Here is a 24,000-nt window from a genome sequence, read left to right on the forward strand (position 1 = left end):
AGGAAGAGAAAGGGATGAGAGAAGAGCAGAGAGAGAGAAAGAGAGAGAAAGACAGAGAGAGGGAGAAAGAGAGAGAAAGACAGAGAGAGACAGAAAGAGGGAGAGAGGGAGAGGAAGAGAAAGGGATGAGAGAAGAGCAGAGAGAGAGTGAGAGAGGGGGGGGTGGGGAGAAGAGAGAAAGAGAAAGACAGAGGGAGACAGAGAGAGAGAGAGAGACAGAGACAGAGAGAGACAGAGAGACAGACAGAGAGACAGACAGACAGACAGAGAGACAGACAGAGAGACAGAGAGAGAGACAGAGAGAGAGAGACAGAGAGAGGGGGGGTGGGGAGAAAGATAAAGACAGAAAGGGAGGAGCTAACTGTACCATGGAAAGTTGAATGTTACCGTACAGGAACCATTAACAGCACTCTGTAGTTGATTTTCTCATTACATGTTGTCAAGCGTTCTCATTCCTTCTGAGATGTCATTAACTCCAGAGTCCATGTATAGTAGGGCTGTACATATCAATAACAAGGCCACAGCCATATTCTACACCCTTCTTCCAAAAGCTGCACTTGCACACTTCCAGTTGAGGATTGGAAAGCTTTGAGATTGGCTGGAGGTATTCCCGCCACTGGCTGGAGGTACTCCCGCCACTGGCTGGAGGTACTCCCACCATTGGCTGGAGGTATTCCCACCATTGTTAAATCATGACGGGAAGCGTATCAGTGCAGACTTTGGGAAAGGGTGGAGAACGTTGAGGTAGCCCAAAGAGGGTCATGTATAGGCTGTGAACTAACCAACGTCCCGGCCATTGGACAGCGCTACAGTTCCTCGTTGGTGGATGAGCGTAACGTGGAAGACGGCCTTCATGGCAGGTTCATCAAAACAGGGGAAGGCTTTCCTGGCGAACGTAGCCTGCATCTGAGACGTGGCTACAACTCTGGAAAGAGATCATATTCAATATCATGTCACAGGATGAAAGAACTGTTCAGGCTGTCTACTGACAGGATTCATACCAACCAGGGGTCTATTGAGAGGATTCACACCAACCAGGGGTCTATTGAGAGGATTCATACCAACCAGGGGTCTAACTGAGAGGATTCATACCAACCAGGGGTCTATTGAGAGGATTCATACCAACCAGGGGTCTATTGAGAGGATTCATACCAAGCAGGGGTCTAACTGAGAGGATTCATACCAACCAGGGGTCTAACTGAGAGGATTCATACCAACCAGGGGTCTAACTGAGAGGATTCATACCAACCAGGGGTCTACTGAGAGGATTCATACCAACCAGGGGACTACTGAGAGGATTCATACCAACCAGGGGTCTACTGAGAGGATTCATACCAACCAGGGGTCTACTGAGAGGATTCACACCAACCAGGGGACTTACTGAGAGGATTCATACCAACCAGGGGTCTACTGAGAGGATTCATACCAACCAGGGGTCTAACAGAGGATTCATACAAACCAGGGGTCTAACTGAGAGGATTCATACCAACCAGGGGTCTAACTGGGAGGATTAATACCAACCAGGGGTCTACTGAGAGGATTCATACCAACCAGGGGACTACTGAGAGGATTCATACCAACCAGGGGTCTACTGAGAGGATTCATACCAACCAGGGGTCTACTGAGAGGATTCACACCAACAAGGGGACTTACTGAGAGGATTCATACCAACCAGGGCTCTACTGAGAGGATTCATACCAACCAGGGGTCTAACAGAGGATTCATACAAACCAGGGGTCTAACTGAGAGGATTCATACCAACCAGGGGTCTAACTGAGAGGATTCATACCAACCATGGGGTCTATTGAGAGGATCCACACCAACCAGGGGTCTAACTGAGAGGATTCATACCAACCAGGGGTCTATTGAGAGGATTCGTACCAACAAGGGGTCTAACTGAGAGGATTCATACCAACCAGGGGTCTAACTGAGAGGATTCATACCAACCAGGGGTCTAACTGAGAGGATTCACACCAACCAGGGGTCTAACTGAGAGGATTCAGACCAACCAGGGGTCTAACAGAGGATTCATACCAACCAGGGGTCTAACAGAGGATTCATACCAACCAGGGGTCTACTGAGAGGATTCATACCAACCAGGGGTCTACTGAGAGGATTCATACCAACCAGGGGTCTAACAGAGGATTCATACCAACCAGGGGTATACTGAGAGGATTCATACCAACCAGGGGTATACTGAGAGGATTCATACCAACCAGGGGTCTAACTGAGAGGATTCATACCAACCAGGGGTCTAACAGAGGAGTCATACCAACTAGGGGTCTAACTGAGAGGATTCATACCAACCAGGGGTCTAACTGAGAGGATTCATACCAACCAGGGGTCAAATAGATGATTCATACCAACCAGGGGTCTAACAGAGGATTCATACCAACCAGGGGTCTACTGAGAGGATTCAGACCAACCAGGGGTCTAACAGAGGATTCAAACCAACCAGGGGTCTAACAGAGGATTCATACCAACCAGGGGTCTACTGAGAGGATTCATACCAACCAGGGGTCTAACTGAGAGGATTCATACCAACCCGGGTTCTAACAGAGGATTCATACCAACCAGGGGTCTAACTGAGAGGATTCATACCAACCAGGGGTCTAACTGAGAGGATTCATACCAACCAGGGGTCTACTGAGAGGATTCATACCAACCAGGGGTCTAACTGAGAGGATTCACAACAACCAGGGGTCTAACTGAGAGGATTCATACCAACCAGGGGTCTAACTGAGAGGATTCATACCAACCAGGGGTCTACTGAGAGGATTCATACCAACCAGGGGTCTAACTGAGAGGATTCATACCAACCAGGGGTCTACTGAGAGGATTCATACCAACCAGGGGTCTACTGAGAGGTTTCATACCAACCAGGGGTCTACTGAGAGGATTCATACCAACCAGGGGTCTAACTGAGAGGATTCATACCAACCAGGGGTCTAACAGAGAGGATTCATACCAACCAGGGGTCTATTGAGAGGATTCATACCAACCAGGGGACTACCAGAGGATTCATACCAACCAGGGGTCTAACTGAGAGGATTCATACCAACCAGGGGTCTACGTAGAGGATTCATACCAACCAGGGGTCTACTGAGAGGATTCATACCAACCAGGGGTCTAACTGAGAGGATTGATACCAACCAGGGGTCTACTGAGAGGATTCACACCAACCAGGGGTCTACTGAGAGGGTTCACACCAACCATGGGGTCTAACAGAGGATTCATACCAACCAGGGGTCTAACTGAGAGGATTCATACCAACCAGGGGTCTACTGAGAGGATTCATACCAACCAGGGGTCTACTGAGAGGATTCATACCAACCAGGGGTATACTGAGAGGATTCATACCAACCAGGGGTCTAACTGAGAGGATTCATACCAACCAGGGGTCTAACTGAGAGGATTCATACCAACCAGGGGTCTTTTGAGAGGATTCATACCAACCAGGGGTCTAACTGAGAGGATTCATACCAACCAGGGGTCTACTGAGAGGATTCATACCAACCAGGGGTCTACTGAGAGGATTCATACCAACCAGGGGTATACTGAGAGGATTCATACCAACCAGGGGTCTAACTGAGAGGATTCATACCAACCAGGCGTCTAACTGAGAGGATTCATACCATCCAGGGGTCTACTGAGAGGATTCATACCAACCAGGGGTCTAACTGAGAGGATTCATACCAACCAGGGGTCTACTGAGAGGATTCATACCAACCAGGGGTCTAACTGAGAGGATTCATACCAACCAGGGGTCTACTGAGAGGATTCATACCAACCAGGGGTCTACTGAGAGGTTTCATACCAACCAGGGGTCTACTGAGAGGATTCATACCAACCAGGGGTCTAACTGAGAGGATTCATACCAACCAGGGGACTAACAGAGGATTCATACCAACCAGGGGTCTAACTGAGAGGATTCATACCAACCAGGGGTCTACTTAGAGGATTCATACCAACCAGGGGTCTACTGAGAGGATTCATACCAACCAGGGGTCTAACTGAGACGATTCATACCAACCAGGGGTCTATTGAGAGGATTCATACCAACCAGGGGTCTACTGAGAGGATTCAAACCAACCAGGGGTCTAACAGAGGATTCACACCAACCAGGGGTCTACTGAGAGGATTCATACCAACCAGGGGTCTAACTGAGAGGATTCATACCAACTAGGGGTCTAACTGAGAGGATTCATACCAACCAGGGGTCTAACTTAGAGGATTCATACCTACCAGGGGTCTAACTGAGAGGATTCAGACCAACCAGGGGTCTAACAGAGAATTCACACCAACCAGGGGTCTAACTGAGAGGATTCATACCAACCAGGGGTCTATTGAGAGGATTCATACCAACCAGGGGTCTAACTGAGAGGATTCATACCAACCAGGGGTCTAACTGAGAGGATTCATACCAACCAGGGGTCTAACTGAGAGGATTCATACCAACCAGGGGTCTAACAGAGGAGTCATACCAACTAGGGGTCTAACTGAGAGGATTCATACCAACCAGGGGTCTAACTGAGAGGATTCATACCAACCAGGGGTCTAACAGAGGATTCATACCAACCAGGGGTCTAACAGAGGATTCATACCAACCAGGGGTCTACTGAGAGGATTCAGACCAACCAGGGGTCTAACAGAGGATTCATACCAACCAGGGGTCTAACAGAGGATTCATACCAACCAGGGGTCTACTGAGAGGATTCATACCAACCAGGGGTCTAACTGAGAGGATTCATACCAACCAGGGGTCTAACTGAGAGGATTCATACCAACCAGGGGTCTAACTGAGAGGATTCATACCAACCAGGGGTCTAACTGAGAGGATTCATACCAACCAGGGGTCTAACTGAGAGGATTCATACCAACCAGGGGTCTAACAGAGGATTCATACCTACCAGGGGTCTAACTGAGAGGATTCATACCTACCAGGGGTCTAACTGAGAGGATTCATACCAACCAGGGGTCTAACTGAGAGGATTCATACCAACCAGGGGTCTAACTGAGAGGATTCATACCAACCAGGGTTCTAACTGAGAGGATTCATACCTACCAGGGGTCTACTGAGAGGATTCATAACAACCAGGGGTCTAACTGAGACGATTCATACCAACCAGGGGTCTATTGAGAGGATTCATACCAACCAGGGGTCTACTGAGAGGATTCAAACCAACCAGGGGTCTAAAAGAGGATTCACACCAACCAGGGGTCTACTGAGAGGATTCATACCAACCAGGGGTCTAACTGAGAGGATTCATACCAACTAGGGGTCTAACTGAGAGGATTCATACCAACCAGGGGTCTAACTTAGAGGATTCATACCTACCAGGGGTCTAACTGAGAGGATTCAGACCAACCAGGGGTCTAACAGAGAATTCACACCAACCAGGGGTCTAACTGAGAGGATTCATACCAACCAGGGGTCTATTGAGAGGATTCATACCAACCAGGGGTCTAACTGAGAGGATTCATACCAACCAGGGGTCTAACTGAGAGGATTCATACCAACCAGGGGTCTAACTGAGAGGATTCATACCAACCAGGGGTCTACTGAGAGGATTCATACCAACCAGGGGTCTACTGAGAGGATTCATACCAACCAGGGGTCTAACATACATGAAGGGACGTCGCGTGCGCCATCCGTATGGTTAGTGAGAAAGTCCATGTTGCAAATGTACGCTCCCTTACTAGACGTCCGACCACGTCCGATAAATCCGCGGACGGCGTCGGGCCGCTCACAGGGGCCGGATCTTCCAGGAAGTCATCGAACGGAGTCTCTCGGACCTTCCGTTTCCGTTTAATTAAATTTTCAAATTTTGGTCATTTCCTTGCAGTCCCGGATTATTCCACGAGAGGGCGTATGGAATCATATTGCAAATGTAACATATATCACCAATCGCGACACGGCTTTTTCTCCTAAACGGAAGATAATTCGAAGACGAAACTCGGTCTGCGTGGGTTTGGCATAATGGGCAGTTGGCCCCGAACAGGATGGAGTCGAGGCCTCGACGCTTTTCGAGTTAAGGCTATTTTTCAGGGATTGAAAGTCAAACAGGAAAATAGAGTGCTGATTTGACCGCTTCACATCAAACTACATGAGCCTACGGTGTCAGGAGAAAAGGAACCATGCATTTACCAATGTTCATTTCAGAGAAATTGTACAATGACACATTGGTGATATTCAACAACAAGAGGTTTTTTTTTCAAAAAAGTTACATATCCAGTTGCAGTATGTTCAGATGAGTCCGTTAAGGCAGGTTTCGGAGCTCTGCGAGATTTCTGTGATTTTCTGTGATTTTCTGAAACAACACACACTTGTTCAACCCTCTGTAAATAAGTCAGTTCTTAAGAGAAACACTTAAAACTCAATATTCTATAAGAGCCTAACGTTCAGATTCCTGTGTCAACCAGAAATGCCTTATAATGGTGTCATAGGGGCTGTTTTGAAGGGTTAAAAAGGTCAGATCTTTCCACAACTTCATATGTGTGACTAGGCAACCCTCATGAACTGTAAATCAGTCATTTATCCCATCAGATGTCAAAGAAAAGCTCTCTCAAACACACACACAGCAAGGACGGAGTGACACAGTGCGGTGCTTAAAGACACAAAGAGCCTGCAATGGCATTACCATTATCTCTAGGCTGAGACGAGTTCAATGAGACGCCCCGCTTGACCGTAGCTTGCTCGGTATGAGCACAGCGACCGTGAGAAAACTAGGCCCAAAATGAGGCCTGCACCAATATGTCAAGTGCTTATGGGTGACAGTGAGAGAACCATTAGGGTTAGAAGCACAATTCAACCTCAGGAGCGTTCCTGAGGTCCTCCCGATATGTGCAAGCCTAACCTTGACCCTGTGGCATTAACCCTTCACAGTGAAAAGAAGGTGTTTAGATCAAACTGTGTGCAATGACTTCTCTCCCCATAGGAATACATTGACAATTCTCCTAAATTCAACCTGAAGTCTATGTGGGTTATGAATGCCTTATGAACCTGTATTCTATAACAATCCATCAGGCTACTGTGAGGTCTACCTGTGTCGATTCTAAGGTTCCTGGAGCAACCGGAAAATGTTAAAATCACCCTAGAGCTATTGTCATATAAGCAACCTGCAGATAGTGAAAATCACGCAACTCAACCATCTGTCATTCAGTCAATTCTTAAGGTAGAGACTTCTTATTCAGGATTCTGTTTATGTCTACCCCAAAGACAACGTGTGTGAAGTAAGAGCTTCCTGTGACAACCGGAAGTTGTTAAAAACAGCCAAGAGCTATTGTCATATGGTCAACCTGCATATAGTGAAAATCACGCAACTCAACCATCTGTTATTCAGTCAATTCTTAAGGTAGAGACTTCATATTCAGGATTCTGTTTATGTCTAACCCAAAGACAACATGTGTTGAGTAAGAGCTTCCTGTGACAACCGGAAGTTGTTAAAAACAGCAAAGAGCTATTGTCATATGGTCAACCAGCATATAGTGAAAATCACACAACTCAACCCTATGTCATCCAGCCAATTCTTTAGGTAGAGACTTCATATTGAGGATTCTGTATATGCCTACCCCAAAGACAACGTGTGTTTATTCTTTTTGCAAAAAAAACAAAAACACACACACACAATTTGGCCATAGGGACATAGTGTGGGGCTTAGAGTCTTATACCGCCTTCAATAGTTACTTTCGTTCAAACGATTCAAGAACCGTCAGACCTAGAGCTCCGAAATTTTAGAAACCTGTTCTAGAGCTCAAGTCGATAGTGCACGGTGATTTATGGGGCTCGAGAAGGTTCTCTGACCGAGAAACCGCCTCGTACATTTGCAATATTTTCAATTCATTTTGAATATCACGGACATGGCGACATGTAGAAATGTCCCAGAGTCGCAAGACTAGGTGCATTGAAACCGCCTCGGCCCATAGAGACAGACCCCAATGTCTCTGCCCGATAGCTCATTCAGGGACCCCGTAGTAACGCCCTGAAAAAGTGGATTTTCAGCACCAATTAGGCCATTGCTCGGGCACCGAATGACCTATCAAGCCGAAACTTGGGATTCGGGGTCGCCTCACATAGGCCTACACATAATGTCAGAACTGGACCCGCAGCTATAACGTAACTATGTGTTTTATGTTTTTTTATGGTTAAAATTGAAAGCACTGTGAATTATGGGCCTTCTCTGACATATGTGATAGTTGGCTTCTATACGAGTTGGAAAAAGTGGATTTGGTGTCAGATGCTATCAGTTTGGTGTCAGAATGACATCTAATTGACTGATGGACGCTGACTGCTGTGTGACGAGCAATGGAGAGGAACCACAGTCACTGCCCGGCCATCCCGAGTTCATCGGGCCAGTCAATTATGCATTTCTGCAGTATTTTTGAGCATGCCTAAATTTGTGATGCTAAATGCCCATTAAATCATATTGCAAACGTAACGCGCTATATTGCAAATGTAACGTGCGTTTGCAATATGATTCAACAGCAGAAAATATCATCAAAGTTGTGTGACGACCCTCCCACTCTGTCTGCCGTATTCTCTCTTGTTCTTGTTTCTTTATTAGGAGGCCGGTGGGCGGAGTTGGAAGGGTCGTCAGATAAATGGGAAACACCTGGGCTCAGGTGTTTCCCAGGATAAATGGACCTCTTCCCCATTCATTGGGGAGACTCTCTCCACGCAGACACCTTATTGATATTGGTTGGGGAGTTTTGTGGTTCTTTTGGTTATTTGCTTTGGCACCTTTCAACACTCTGCATTATTACATTCAAGTATGCAACACACTCACTTACACTACTGATTACTGATTACACATGTCATTGTTATCTTCTTAGTTGATTTATTTAATAAATAGATATTTTTGATACACCTTGTCTCCACGTTGTCTCCCTTTTGTTATGAACCCTGAGCCGGTTCGTAACAAGTGGGGGCTCGTCCGGGATTTTGAACTTGTGTTTGGGAGAAAACGTGGAGGTATGTTAACTTGAGGTGCTTTGTTTGTTAGTTTGAGTTTGGTGCTCAGTACTGGTTGCCTTTGGTTGTTTTGTTTGTGTGCTGCGTTGGAGAGAGTACATTGGTTAGTTTTCAGGCCTCTGCCCAGCCTGGAAACACTTGTTGTACTCGCTGTTGGAACATTGGTCTGAGGTGAGTAGAATCAGCTGTGTACCTCGGTGGGAGATTTGGATAGGGTAGTGAAACTTACTACCTGGAGCTATAGTCTTTTTCCCCTGATAGGCTTAGCGACGTGTTTCATGTTGGAATATGTTGGGCATTGTTAATGTTTGTTATTTTTGTGTGGTGTCTGTGGATTGAGCAGTTGTCTCGGGAGCACATCCGTGGCTTGGTGGAATCTACCAGCGTGCTGGGGGGTTACTTCCTCGCCAGCGGGCTACAGTGCATAATTACCCACCGCAAATCTGCATGAAGACTAGGGTTGAGTTATTGTAGGTTTTGGGGAAGCTCCATATCTCATCTCTTTTCTGTGGTATCAGTGTGATTGTTTTTTCTCTTGTTGTGGTCTGGTGTGCTCAGAGGGGTTGAGTGAGATTTTTTTTTCTCTCCCTTTCCTCTCTCTCTCTGACTATGGCGTCTAATGTAGACGAGTTCATTCGCTTTCCATCAGAGGAACTGTTAGACTTATGTACTAAAGAACAGCTGTTGAAGGTTGCTGAACACTACAAAATTGAAATTAGTGATAAACGTCTAAAAAATTCCATTAGGTTAATAGTGAAGGCCAATCTGATGGAGAGTGGTATTCTTGACGTTTCCACTGGGGCAGCCTCTGCTGAGGACTCGCTGTCTCCCCGATATGTCACAATTACCGCTCCATCGGTTAGTCCTAGTAATCTTCTTTTTGAACAGCAGAAAGAGCTGCTTCTGTTACAGCAAGAGCACGATCGTATAAAATATGAAAAGGAATTGGAATTTAAACAGGATATGGAGCGTGCAGATCGGTTGAAATATGAAAAGGAATTGGCTGCTGATCAGTTAAAACATGAAAAGGAATTGGCTGCTGATCAGTTAAAATATGAAAAGGAATTGGAATTTAAACAGGATATGGAGCGTGCAGATCGGTTAAAACATGAAAAGGAATTGGAATTTAAACAGGATATCGAGCGTGCTAAAATCAAGCTGCAACAAGAGCGACTAGAGTTGGTTAGGGAAGGAAAGCTCTCAGGAGAGAGTTTGCTCTGGGAAGGTGACCCAGAATTACTTAGGAATCGTTCCTCTTTTGGTCGTGCCCCGGACACATTTGACATTGTTGGGAATTTACGGTTGTTGCCTCAGTTTAATGAAAAGGATCCTGAGACATTCTTTTTGTTGTTTGAGCGTGTTGCTAACGCTAGGAGTTGGCCTGATTCTGATCGCACTTTGATGTTGCAATGTGTGCTGACTGGTAAAGCGCAGGAAGCATATTCAGCTCTTAGTGTAGCCGACAGTGTCATTTATGATAAGGTTAAAACGGCGGTGTTACAGATTTACGAATTGGTTCCTGAGGCTTACCGCCAACGATTTAGAACTTTAGAAAGGGATGATAAGCAGACTCATGTTGAGTTTGCGCGAAAATTATCTTCACAGTTTAATCGCTGGTGTTCCGCCTCTGCGGTTATGACTTTTCAAGGGCTGTGTGATCTGATTATGCTAGAGCAATTTAAGGACACAATTCCTGATTATATAGCCACGTACATTAACGAACGGAAAGTTAAAACTGTCGCTGAAGCTGCGGTTTTGGCAGACGAATATGTTTTGACTCACAAAAGTGTTTTTGTAGAACCCCGTACTTGGAGTGAGTGGGGGCGTTCGGAGAGATTTGAGCCACGCTCAAAAAGATACTCTGGTTCACGGGCAGAGTTTTATTCAACTAGGGTTGAGCCTGACTCCCGTGGTATAACTGACTTTGGTCAAGAGTGTCACTACTGTCACGGCTCAGGTCATTGGAAAAATGAATGTCCGGTTCTCAGGTCTAGGGGTAAATTCAGTACGTGCGCTAACGTTAAATCTAGGCCTACGGCGTTAGCTGCGTCTGTTCCACATCAGTTTACTACTGAAACATTGTCTCAGGCCCAGGGCCATGTGAAAGTTCATATTGACCCAGGCTATTTACCTTTCGTTACGGAGGGTTTTGTGTCCATGTTAGGAAGTAAGAACCTAGTGCCAGTGAAGATCCTACGAGACACAGGTGCCTCGGAATCGTTTGTGTTGGAATCTGTGTTACCCTTCTCTGCTGAGTCTGATTCTGGGAATAGTGTTCTAATTAGGGGAATAGGTTTGAACAATCTGTCAGTTCCATTGCATAGACTAATGTTGGATTGTGGACTGGTGAAAGGTGAGGTTGTTGTGGGAGTGCGTCCTTCGTTGCCTATTGAGGGTATCGACGTTATCCTTGGGAATAACTTGGCTGGCGAGAGTGTGTGGCCTGTCGTGTTTCCATCTCTAGTGGTTTCCACTAAACCGTCACTTGTAGGGATTCCTGATGAGAGTGAGCAGAGGTTCCCAGCGGTGTTCTCTGCGGGTACAGTGACGCGGTCTATGAGCCATGGTGACCTGGTCCCTGCTCCGGTAAATGAGAATACCACAAAGAAGTCTCTCACTGTTTTCCCTGTTATTCCGTTGTCTGTACTCCTCTCCGATCTAAACAATGCGCCACGGATGGACCACACATTAGAAGAGTTGCGTGACCAAATTGTGCCTGTGGAACAGTTGGGAGATGTCGCATATGGTTATTTTCCCCAAGAGGATGTTCTGATGAGAAAGTGGGTGTCTATAGGGGACGGTAAACCTGTTCGTTTGGCTGATAACGTTGCTTCCCTTGGTTCTGTTAATACTAGGTCTGTGCATGAGGAAAAAAATGTTCCTAGTCCCGATGATTGCATACTGCAGGGTAGATTAAAAAATTCTGAGACACTGGATATTTTGGATGGCCCTTTCACTCAGCTACCTGTTGATGGGCGGAAAGAGCTGGTTGTTCTGATTCGGAAAATTCCAGGTTTGTTTTCTGTGACACATACACGTACAAACTTGATAGAGCATGATATTGACACTGGAAATGCTGACCCCATTCGTCAGCGGTTCTATAGAGTCTCTGTAGAGAAACTGCGTTGTCTGGATGCTGAGGTCAGGTACATGCTGGAGAGTAAGATAGCAGAGCCTTCTTTCTCTAGTTGGGCTTCTCCCTGTATCTTGGTCAGTAAAACGGATGGAACGGACCACCGTAATGTAAACGGAGTTACTAAGCCGGATTAATTTCCTCTTCCTTAGATGGAGGATGGCGTTGATCAAGTCGGCGCAGTTAAGTTTGTGAGCAAATTTGATCTATTATTGTGCCATTGGCAGGTGCCACTGACGAGTAGGGCATATGACATTTTTGCCTGTATTACACCCTCTAGTCTGTACTCGTATTCGTTATGAGTTTAGTGACTATGAATCGTTGGCGTGACTATGAATCGTTGGGAAATGTTGTTTGCGTTTGTAGCTGATGTGGTCTTTTGTGTGCCCTGTTCCTGAGTGTTATGTGAGTGATCATTGTTTGGGTTGTCATGTTCTAACTTTCCCGTCTGTTCCCTCCTGGTCTTGTGTTCTCCTTTCCTCTTAAATGTTGCTTCCTGTACATAAAGGTTGCTGAGGACTGGGGAGAAGGAGGTTGGTTGGGGCAAGTGGAAGGTGAACATGTAACCTCTTGTGTCAATTTGGGACGCAGAGGCTTGTGTCAATTTGGGACGCAGAGGCTTGTGTCAATTTGGGACGCAGAGGCTTGTGTCAATTTGGGACGCAGAGGCTTGTGTCAATTTGGGACGCAGAGGCTTGTGTCAATTTGGGACGCAGAGGCTTGTGTCAATTTGGGACGCAGAGGCTTGTGTCAATTTGGGACGCAGAGGCTTGTGTCAATTTGGGGTTGTCGTGTTCTGTCGTTCCTGTCTGTTCCCTCCTGGTCTCGTTTTCTTTTTTCCTCTTAAAAGTTGCTTCCTGTACACAAAGGTTGCTGAGGTCTGGGGAGAAGGAGGTTGGCTGGGGCAAGTGGAAGGTGCACATGTAACCTCTTGTAAATTTGGGACGCAGAGGCTGGTGTGTTGTTCCGGGGTCCTTGTTGGTCCCCGGTTTTATGGGGGGGGGTGTGACGACCCTCCCACTCTGTCTGCCGTATTCTCTCTTGTTCTTGTTTCTTTATTAGGAGGCCGGTGGGCGGAGTTGGAAGGGTCGTCAGATAAATGGGAAACACCTGGGCTCAGGTGTTTCCCAGGATAAATGGACCTCTTCCCCATTCATTGGGGAGACTCTCTCCACGCAGACACCTTATTGATATTGGTTGGGGAGTTTTGTGGTTCTTTTGGTTATTTGCTTTGGCACCTTTCAACACTCTGCATTATTACATTCAAGTATGCAACACACTCACTTACACTACTGATTACTGATTACACATGTCATTGTTATCTTCTTAGTTGATTTATTTAATAAATAGATATTTTTGATACACCTTGTCTCCACGTTGTCTCCCTTTTGTTATGAACCCTGAGCCGGTTCGTAACAGTTGACATGATGAAATCAACACAATGAGCGACAGAGAGGAACCACAGTCACTGCCCGGCCATCCCGAGTTCATCAGGCCAGTCAATTATGCATTTCTGCAGTATTTTTGAGCATGCCTAAATTTGTGATGCTAAATGCCCATTAAATCATATTGCAAACGTAACGCGCTATATTGCAAACGTAACGTGCGTTTGCAATATGACTCAACAGCAAAAAAGATCACCAAAGTTGACATGATGAAATCAACACAATGAGCGATAGAGAGGAACCACAGTCACTGCCCGGCCATCCCCAGTTCATCGGGACAGTAGCTTATGCATATCTTTAGTGTTTTTGAGCATGCCAAATTCGTGATGTTGAGGCCCATTGAATCATATTGCAAATGCGCATCCGTGGACATGGTGACCCGAAATGGGTTACCAGGAGTAATTTTTAAAAATGGTTTTAAATGCCTTTAGGGTGGTGCAAGGGGTGCACGGTTGGGTAGGGAGCACCTTCCATCAGTGCCCATCCAGTATGGGGCGCCCCTAGTCATTTTGGACATTTTTCAAAAAAATCGCTAAAAAACGACAATCCCACTTGTCTCATGTCACCATCAAGCCATGGAGAGGAACCACAGTCACTGCCCAGCCATCACCAGTTCATCGGGACAGTTAATTTAGCATTTCTGCAGTGTTTTTGAGCATGCCAAATTCGTGATGTTGAGGCCCATTGAATCATATTGCAAATGCGCATCAGTGCACATGGTGACCCGAAATGGGTTACCAGGAGTAATTTTTTAGAATGGTTTTAAATGCCTTTAGGGTGGTGCAAGGGGTGCACGGTTGGGTAGGGAGCACCTTCCATCAGTGCCCATCCAGTATAAGGCACCCCTAGTCATTTTGGACATTTTTCAAAAAATCACTAAAAATCGACAGTCCCACTTCTCTCATGTCACCATCAAGTCATGGAGAGGTACCACAGTCACTGCCCGGCCATCCCCAGTTCATCGGGACAGTTAATTTTGAATTTCTGCAGTGTTTTTGAGCATGCCAAATTCGTGATGTTGAGGCCCATTGAATCACATTGCAAATGCGCATCAGTGGACATGGTGACCCGAAATGGGTTACCAGGAGTAATTTTTTCAAATGGTTTTAAATGCCTTTAGGGTGGTGCAAGGGGTGCACGGTTGAGTAGGGAGCACCTTCCATCAGTGCCCATCCAGTATGGGGCGCCCCTAGTCATTTTGGACATTTTTCAAAAAAATTGCTAAAAAATGACAATCCCACTTCTCTCATGTCACCATCAAGCCATGGAGAGGAACCACAGTCACTGCCCGGCCATCACCAGTTCATCGGGACAGTTAATTTTGCATTTCTGCAGTGTTTTTGAGCATGCCAAATTCGTGATGTTGAGGCCCATTGAATCATATTGCAAATGCGCATCAGTGCACATGGTGACCCGAAATGGGTTACCAGGAGTAATTTTTTAGAAGGGTTTTAAATGCCTTTAGGGTAGTGCAAGGGGTCCACGGTTGGGTAGGGAGCACCTTCCATCAGTGCCCATCCAGTATGGGGCGCACCTAGTCATTTTGGACATTTTTCAAAAAAATCACTAAAAAACTCACCATCAAGCCATGGAGAGGAACCACAGTCACTGCACGGCCATCCCCAGTTCATCGGGACAGTCAATTATGCATTTCTGCAGTATTTTTGAGCATGCAAAATTTGTGATGCTAAATGCCTATTGAATCATATTGCAAACGTAACACGCAATATTGCAAATGTAACGCGCATTTGCAACATGATTCAACAGCAAAAAATATCACCAAAGTTGACATGATGAAATCAACACAACGAGCGATGGAGAGGAACCACAGTCACTGCACGGCCATCCCCAGTTCATCGGGACAGTCAATTATGCATTTCTGCAGTGGTTTTGAGCATGCCAAAGTTGTGATGCTAAATGCCCATTGAATCATATTGCAAATGCGCATCCGTGTATTTGTAATATGATTCAACAGCAAAAAATATCACCAAAGTTGACATGATGAAATCAACACAACGAGCGATGGAGAGGAACCACAGTCACTGCACGGCCATCCCCAGTTCATCGGGACAGTCAATTATGCATTTCTGCAGTGGTTTTGAGCATGCCAAAGTTGTGATGCTAAATGCCCATTGAATCATATTGCAAATGCGCATCCGTGTATTTGTAATATGATTCAACAGCAAAAAATATCACCAAAGTTGACATGATGAAATCAACAAAACGAGCGAAGGAAAGGAACCACAGTCACTGCACGGCCATCCCCAGTTCATCGGGACAGTCAATTATGCATTTCTGCAGTGGTTTTGAGCATGCCAAAGTTGTGATGCTAAATGCCCATTGAATCATATTGCAAATGCGCATCCGTGTATTTGTAATATGATTCAACAGCAAAAAATATCACCAAAGTTGACATGATGAAATCAACAAAACGAGCGAAGGAAAGGAACCACAGTCACTGCACGGCCATCCCCAGTTCATCGGGACAGTCAATTATGCATTTCTGCAGTGGTTTTGAGCATGCCAAAGTTGTGATGCTAAATGCCCATTGAATCATATTGCAAATGCGCATCCGTGTATTTGTAATATGATTCAACAGCAAAAAATGTCACCAAAGTTGACATGATGAAATCAACACAACGAGCGATGGAGAGGAACCACAGTCACTGCACGGCCATCCCCAGTTCATCGGGACAGTCAATTATGCATTTCTGCAGTGGTTTTGAGCATGCCAAAGTTGTGATGCTAAATGCCCATTGAATCATATTGCAAATGCGCATCCGTGTATTTGCAATATGATTCAACAGCAAAAAATATCACCAAAGGTGACATGATGAAATCAACACAACGAGCGATGGAGAGGAACCAGGAGCATTCCTGAGGTCCTCCCGATCTGTGCAAGCCAACCTTGACCCTGTGGCATTAACCCTTCACAGTGAAAAGAAGGTGTTTAGATCAAACTGTGTGCAATGACTTCTCTCCCCATAGGAACACATAGACTATTCTCCAAAATTCAACCTGAAGCCTATGTGGGTTATGAATGCCTTATGAACCTGTCTTCTACAACCATCCATCAGGCTACTGTGAGGTCTACCTGTGTCGATTCTAAGGTTCCTGTGACAACTGGAAGTGGTTAAAAACACCCAAGAGCTATCGTCATATAACCTGCACATAGTGAAAATCATGCAACTCAACCATCTGTTACTCAGTCAATTCTTAAGGTAGAGACTTCTTATTCAGGATTCTGTTTATGTCTACCCCAAAGACAACGTGTGTGAAGCAAGAGCTTCCTGTGACAACCGGAAGTGGTTAAAATCACCCAAGAGCTATTGTCATATTACGTGCGCATAGTGAAAATCACGCAACTCAACCATCTGTTACTCAGTCAATTGTTAAGGTAGAGGCTTCTTATTCAGGATTCTGTTTATGTCTAACCCAAAGACAACGTGTGTGAAGCAAGAGCTTCCTGTGACAACCGGAAGTGGTTAAAATCACCCAAGAGCTATTGTCATATTGCCACCTGCAGATAGTGAAAATCACGCAACTCAACCATCTGTTACTCAGTCAATTCTTAAGGTAGAGACTTCTTATTCAGGATTCTGTTTATGTCTACCCCAAAGAACACGTGTGTTGAGTAAGAACTTCCTGTGACAACGGGAAGTGGTTAAAACAGCCTAGAGCTATTGTCATATGGACAACCTGCATATAGTGAAAATCACGCAACTCAACCATCTGTCATTCAGTCAATTCTTAAGGTAGAGACTTCTTATTCAGGATTCTGTTTATGTCTACCCCAAAGACAACGTGTGTGAAGCAAGAGCTTCCTGTGACAACCGGAAGTGGTTAAAATCACCCAAGAGCTATTGTTATATTACGTGCGCATAGTGAAAATCACGCAACTCAACCATCTGTTACTCAGTCAATTCTTAAGGTAGAGACTTCTTATTCAGGATTCTGTTTATGTCTACCCCAAACACAACGTGTGTGAAGCAACAGCTTCCTGTGACAACCGGAAGTGGTTAAAAACACCCAAGAGCTATTGTCATATTACGTGCGCATAGTGAAAATCACGCAACTCAACCATCTGTTACTCAGTCAATTCTTAAGGTTGAGACTTCTTATTCAGGATTCTGTTTATGTCTACCCCAAAGACAACGTGTGTGAAGCAACAGCTTCCTGTGACAACCGGAAGTGGTTAAAAACACCCAAGAGCTATTGTCATATTGCCACCTGCAGATAGTGAAAATCACGCAACTCAACCATCTGTTACTCAGTCAATTTTTAAGGTAGAGACTTCTTATTCAGGATTCTGTTTATGTCTACCCCAAAGACAACGTGTGTGAAGCAAGAGTTTCCTGTGAAAAGCGGAAATGGTTAAAAACACCCAAGAGCTATTGTCATATTAGGTGCGCATAGTGAAAATCACGCAACTCAACCATCTGTTACTCAGTCAATTCTTAAGGTAGAGACTTCTTATTCAGGATTCTGTTTATGTCTACCCCAAAGACAACGTGTGTTGAGTAAGAACTTCCTGTGACAACGGGAAGTGGTTAAAACAGCCTAGAGCTATTGTCATATGGTCAACCTGCATATAGTGAAAATCACGCAACTCAACCATCTGTTATTCAGTCAATTCTTAAGGTAGAGACTTCTTATTCAGGATTCTGTTTATGTCTACCCCAAAGACAACGTGTGTGAAGCAAGAGCTTCCTGTGACAACCGGAAGTGGTTAAAAACACCCAAGAGCTATTGTCATATTGCCACCTGCAGATAGTGAAAATCACGCAACTCAACCATCTGTTACTCATTCAATTCTTAAGGTAGAGACTTCTTATTCAGGATTATGTTTATGTCTACCCCAAAGACAACGTGTGTGAAGCAAGAGCTTCCTGTGACAACCGGAAGTGGTTAAAAATAGCCAAGAGCTATTGTCATATTACGTGCGCATAGTGAAAATCACGCAACTCAACCATCTGTTTCTCAGTCAATTCTTAAGGTAGAGACTTCTTATTCAGGATTCTGTTTATGTCTACCCCAAAGACAACGTGTGTGAAGCAAGAGCTTCCTGTGACAACCGGAAGTGGTTAAAATCACCCAAGAGCTATTGTCATATTAGGTGCGCATAGTGAAAATCACGCAACTCAACCATCTGTTTCTCAGTCAATTCTTAAGGTAGAGACTTCTTATTCAGGATTCTGTTTATGTCTACCCCAAAGACAACGTGTGTTGAGTAAGAACTTCCTGTGACAACGGGAAGTGGTTAAAACAGCCTAGAGCTATTGTCATATGGTCAACCTGCATATAGTGAAAATCACGCAACTCAACCATCTGTTATTCAGTCAATTCTTAAGGTAGAGACTTCTTATTCAGGATTCTGTTTATGTCTACCCCAAAGACAACGTGTGTGAAGCAAGAGCTTCCTGTGACAACCGGAAGTGGTTAAAAACACCCAAGAGCTATTGTCATATTGCCACCTGCAGATAGTGAAAATCACGCAACTCAACCATCTGTTACTCATTCAATTCTTAAGGTAGAGACTTCTTATTCAGGATTATGTTTATGTCTACCCCAAAGACAACGTGTGTGAAGCAAGAGCTTCCTGTGACAACCGGAAGTGGTTAAAATCACCCAAGAGCTATTGTCATATTAAGTGCGCATAGTGAAAATCACGCAACTCAACCATCTGTTTCTCAGTCAATTCTTAAGGTAGAGACTTCTTATTCAGGATTCTGTTTATGTCTACCCCAAAGACAACGTGTGTTGAGTAAGAACTTCCTGTGACAACGGGAAGTGGTTAAAACAGCCTAGAGCTATTGTCATATGGTCAACCTGCATATAGTGAAAATCACGCAACTCAACCATCTGTTATTCAGTCAATTCTTAAGGTAGAGACTTCTTATTCAGGATTCTGTTTATGTCTACCCCAAAGACAACGTGTGTGAAGCAAGAGCTTCCTGTGACAACCGGAAGTGGTTAAAAACACCCAAGAGCTATTGTCATATTGCCACCTGCAGATAGTGAAAATCACGCAACTCAACCATCTGTTACTCATTCAATTCTTAAGGTAGAGACTTCTTATTCAGGATTATGTTTATGTCTACCCCAAAGACAACGTGTGTGAAGCAAGAGCTTCCTGTGACAACCGGAAGTGGTTAAAAATAGCCAAGAGCTATTGTCATATTACGTGCGCATAGTGAAAATCACGCAACTCAACCATCTGTTTCTCAGTCAATTCTTAAGGTAGAGACTTCTTATTCAGGATTCTGTTTATGTCTACCCCAAAGACAACGTGTGTGAAGCAAGAGCTTCCTGTGACAACCGGAAGTGGTTAAAATCACCCAAGAGCTATTGTCATATTAGGTGCGCATAGTGAAAATCACGCAACTCAACCATCTGTTTCTCAGTCAATTCTTAAGGTAGAGACTTCTTATTCAGGATTCTGTTTATGTCTACCCCAAAGACAACGTGTGTTGAGTAAGAACTTCCTGTGACAACGGGAAGTGGTTAAAACAGCCTAGAGCTATTGTCATATGGTCCACCTGCATATAGTGAAAATCACGCAACTCAACCATCTGTTTTTCAGTCAATTCTTAAGGTAGAGACTTCTTATTCAGGATTCTGTTTATGTCTACCCCAAAGACAACGTGTGTGAAGCAAGAGCTTCCTGTGACAACCGGAAGTGGTTAAAAACACCCAAGAGCTATTGTCATATTGCCACCTGCAGATAGTGAAAATCACGCAACTCAACCATCTGTTACTCATTCAATTCTTAAGGTAGAGACTTCTTATTCAGGATTATGTTTATGTCTACCCCAAAGACAACATGTGTTGAGTAAGAACTTCCTGTGACAACGGGAAGTGGTTAAAACAGCCTAGAGCTATTGTCATATGGACAACCTGCATATAGTGAAAATCACGCAACTCAACCATCTGTTACTCAGTCAATTCTTAAGGTAGAGACTTCTTATTCAGGATTCTGTTTATATGTACCCCAAAGACAACGTGTGTGAAGCAAGAGCTTCCTGTGACAACCGGAAGTGGTTAAAAATAGCCTAGAGCTATTGTCATATTGCCACCTGCAGATAGTGAAAATCACGCAACTCAACCATCTGTTATTCAGTCAATTCTTAAGGTAGAGACTTCTTATTCAGGATTCTGTTTATGTCTACCCCAAAGACAACGTGTGTGAAGCAAGAGCTTCCTGTGACAACCGGAAGTGGTTAAAAATACCCAAGAGCTATTGTTATATTACGTGCGCATAGTGAAAATCACGCAACTCAACCATCTGTTTCTCAGTCAATTCTTAAGGTAGAGACTTCTTATTCAGGATTCTGTTTATGTCTACCCCAAAGACAACGTGTGTGAAGCAAGAGCTTCCTGTGACAACCGGAAGTGGTTAAAATCACCCAAGAGCTATTGTCATTTTACGTGCGCATAGTGAAAATCACGCAACTCAACCATCTGTTTCTCAGTCAATTCTTAAGGTAGAGACTTCTTATTCAGGATTCTGTTTATGTCTACCCCAAAGACAACGTGTGTGAAGCAAGAGCTTCCTGTGACAACCGGAAGTGGTTAAAAACACCCAAGAGCTTATGTCATATTGCCACCTGCAGATAGTGAAAATCACGCAACTCAACCATCTGTTACTCAGTCAATTCTTAAGGTAGAGACTTCTTATTCAGGATTATGTTTATGTCTACCCCAAAGACAACGTGTGTGAAGCAAGAGCTTCCTGTGACAACCGGAAGTGGTTAAAATCACCCAAGAGCTATTGTCATATTACGTGCGCATAGTGAAAATCACGCAACTCAACCATCTGTTACTCAGTCAATTCTTAAGGTAGAGACTTCTTATTCAGGATTCTGTTTATGTCTACCCCATAGACAACGTGTGTGAAGCAAGAGCTTCCTGTGACAACCGGAAGTGGTTAAAATCACCCAAGAGCTATTGTCATATTAATTGCGCATAGTGAAAATCACGCAACTCAACTATCTGTTACTCAGTCAATTCTTAAGGTAGAGACTTCTTATTCAGGATTCTGTTTATTTCTACCCCAAAGACAACGTGTGTGAAGCAAGAGCTTCCTGTGACAACCGGAAGTGGTTAAAAAAACTCAAGAGCAATAGTCATATTGCCACCTGCAGATAGTGAAAATCATGCAACTCAACCATCTGTTACTCAGTCAATTCTTAAGGTAGAGACTTCTTATTCAGGATTATGTTTATGTCTACCCCAAAGACAACGTGTGTGAAGCAAGAGATTCCTGTGACAACCGGAAGTGGTTAAAATCACCCAAGAGCTATTGTCATATTACGTGCGCATAGTGAAAATCACGCAACTCAACCATCTGTTACTCAGTCAATTCTTAAGGTAGAGACTTCTTATTCAGGATTCTGTTTATGTCTACCCCAAAGACAACGTGTGTGAAGCAAGAGCTTCCTGTGACAACCGGAAGTGGTTAAAAACACCCAAGAGCTATTGTCATATTGCCACCTGCAGATAGTGAAAATCATACAACTCAACCATGTGTCATTCAGTCAATTCTTAAGGTAGAGACTTCATATTCAGGATTCTGTATATGCCTACCCCAAAGACAACGTGTGTCTATTCTTTTTGCAAAAAAACAAAAACACACACACACAATTTGGCCATAGGTACATAGTGTGGGGCTTAGAGGCTTATACCGCCTTCAATAGTTACTTTCGTTCAATCGATTCAAGAACCGTCAGACCTAGAGCTCCGAAATTTTAGAAACCTGTTCTAGAGCTCAAGTCGATAGTGCACGGTGATTTATGGGGCTCTAGAAGGTTCTCTGACCGAGAAACCGCCTCGTACATTTGCAATATTTTCAATTCATTTTGAATATCACGGACATGGCGACATGTAGAAATGTCCCAGAGTCGCAAGACTAGGTGCAATGAAACCGCCTCGGCCCATAGAGACGGACCCCAATGTCTCTGTCCGATAGCTCATTCAGGGACCCCGTAGTAACGCCCTGAAAAAGTGGATTTTCAGCACCAATTAGGCCATTGCTCGGGCACCGAATGACCTATCGAGCCGAAACTTCGGATTCGGGGTCGCCTGTGTAGGATTCGTAGGCCTACACATAATGTCAGAGCTGGACCCGCAGCTATAACGTAACTATGTGTTTTAGGTTTTTTTATGGTTAAAATTGAAAGCACTGTGAATTATGGGCCTTCTCTGACATATGTGATAGTTGGCTTTTATACGAGTTGGAAAAAGTGGATTTGGTGTCAGATGCTATCAGTTTGGTGTCAAAATGACATCTAATTGACTGATGGACGCTGACTGCTGGGTGACGAGCAATGGAGAGGAACCACAGTCACTGCCCGGCCATCCCGAGTTCATCGAGCCAGTCAATAATGCATTTCTGCAGTATTTTTGAGCATGCCTAAATTTGTGATGCTAAATGCCCATTGAATCATATTGCAAACGTAACGCGCAATATTGCAAATGTAACGCGCATTTGCAATATGATTCAACAGCAAAAAATATCACCAAAGTTGACATGATGAAATCAACACAACGAGCGATGGAGAGGAACCACAGTCACTGCACGGCCATCCCGAGATCATCGGGCCAGTCAATTATGCATTCTGAGCATGTCAAATTCGTTAAAAATGTTAAAAGCAACAGAGTCCCACTTCTCCCTCATCATACATGACAAGTAGACCATCTGCGTTGATTGATGGCTCAACATAGGGATATATATCATTTGGGCAGTATAAATGCCATTTGGACCATGGTTCACTGACTTTTGGGTTTGGAAACCGACTTCCTATGATCGTACATGGCAAACGGACAAACATACTGATTTTGCACATTCAATACTTTCATACATGTATAATTGACAAAAAAAGAATTGGACATTTCATTTGCACATTTCTAATGGCATTTGGCAAAAAATATAAATATGTCACTTTTGACTTCCTATGAAATCATATTCCAAATGCACAAATCATATGCCTTATGCACAAGCAAATATGTCACTTTTGACTTCCTATGAAATCATATTCCAAATGCACAAAACATATGCCTTATGCACAAGCAAAAACAACCCAAAAAATTATGTCAATAAAATATGTCAAAAGTATGTCCATACAGCTCTTATACATGTGTAATTGACATAAAAATTAAAAAAAAAACGAAAAACGGTCCAGAAACCACTTTTTTAGGGTTGAAAAGTTTTTAAAAAATATGTCATTTTTTCAAAATTTGACTCTTGGGACTTGAATTGTGTTACATTTGCAATATGAAAATTCACTGCGGAGAGCTCTAGCTATCTTTTGGATATTTGCTGTAATTTGGCACATGCAATACTTCCACAAGTGACAAAAAAAAGCATTGGATATGTCATTTTGCAAAAAAAATGAAAAAAAAAATGTCACTTTTTTCCTATGAAATCATATTCAAAATGCACAAAACATATG

The 24,000-nt window shown here is 44.1% G+C and overlaps 1 protein-coding gene across 1 annotated transcript in view; it reads right to left on the reverse strand.

Annotated features, from left to right (window-relative positions):
- The window catches only part of anpepa (alanyl (membrane) aminopeptidase a), a 92,308-nt gene that overhangs the window by 44,011 nt on the left and 24,297 nt on the right, over window positions 1–24,000 (reverse strand). The window contains exon 3 of the mRNA XM_029744178.1: window positions 783–925. Within this exon, the coding sequence (XP_029600038.1) occupies window positions 783–925 (143 nt within the window). The remainder of the gene's footprint in view (window positions 1–782; window positions 926–24,000) is intronic.

Source organism: Salmo trutta, unplaced genomic scaffold, assembly GCF_901001165.1.
Source record: "Salmo trutta unplaced genomic scaffold, fSalTru1.1, whole genome shotgun sequence".
In the NCBI taxonomy this organism is placed as follows: Eukaryota; Metazoa; Chordata; class Actinopteri; order Salmoniformes; family Salmonidae; genus Salmo; species Salmo trutta.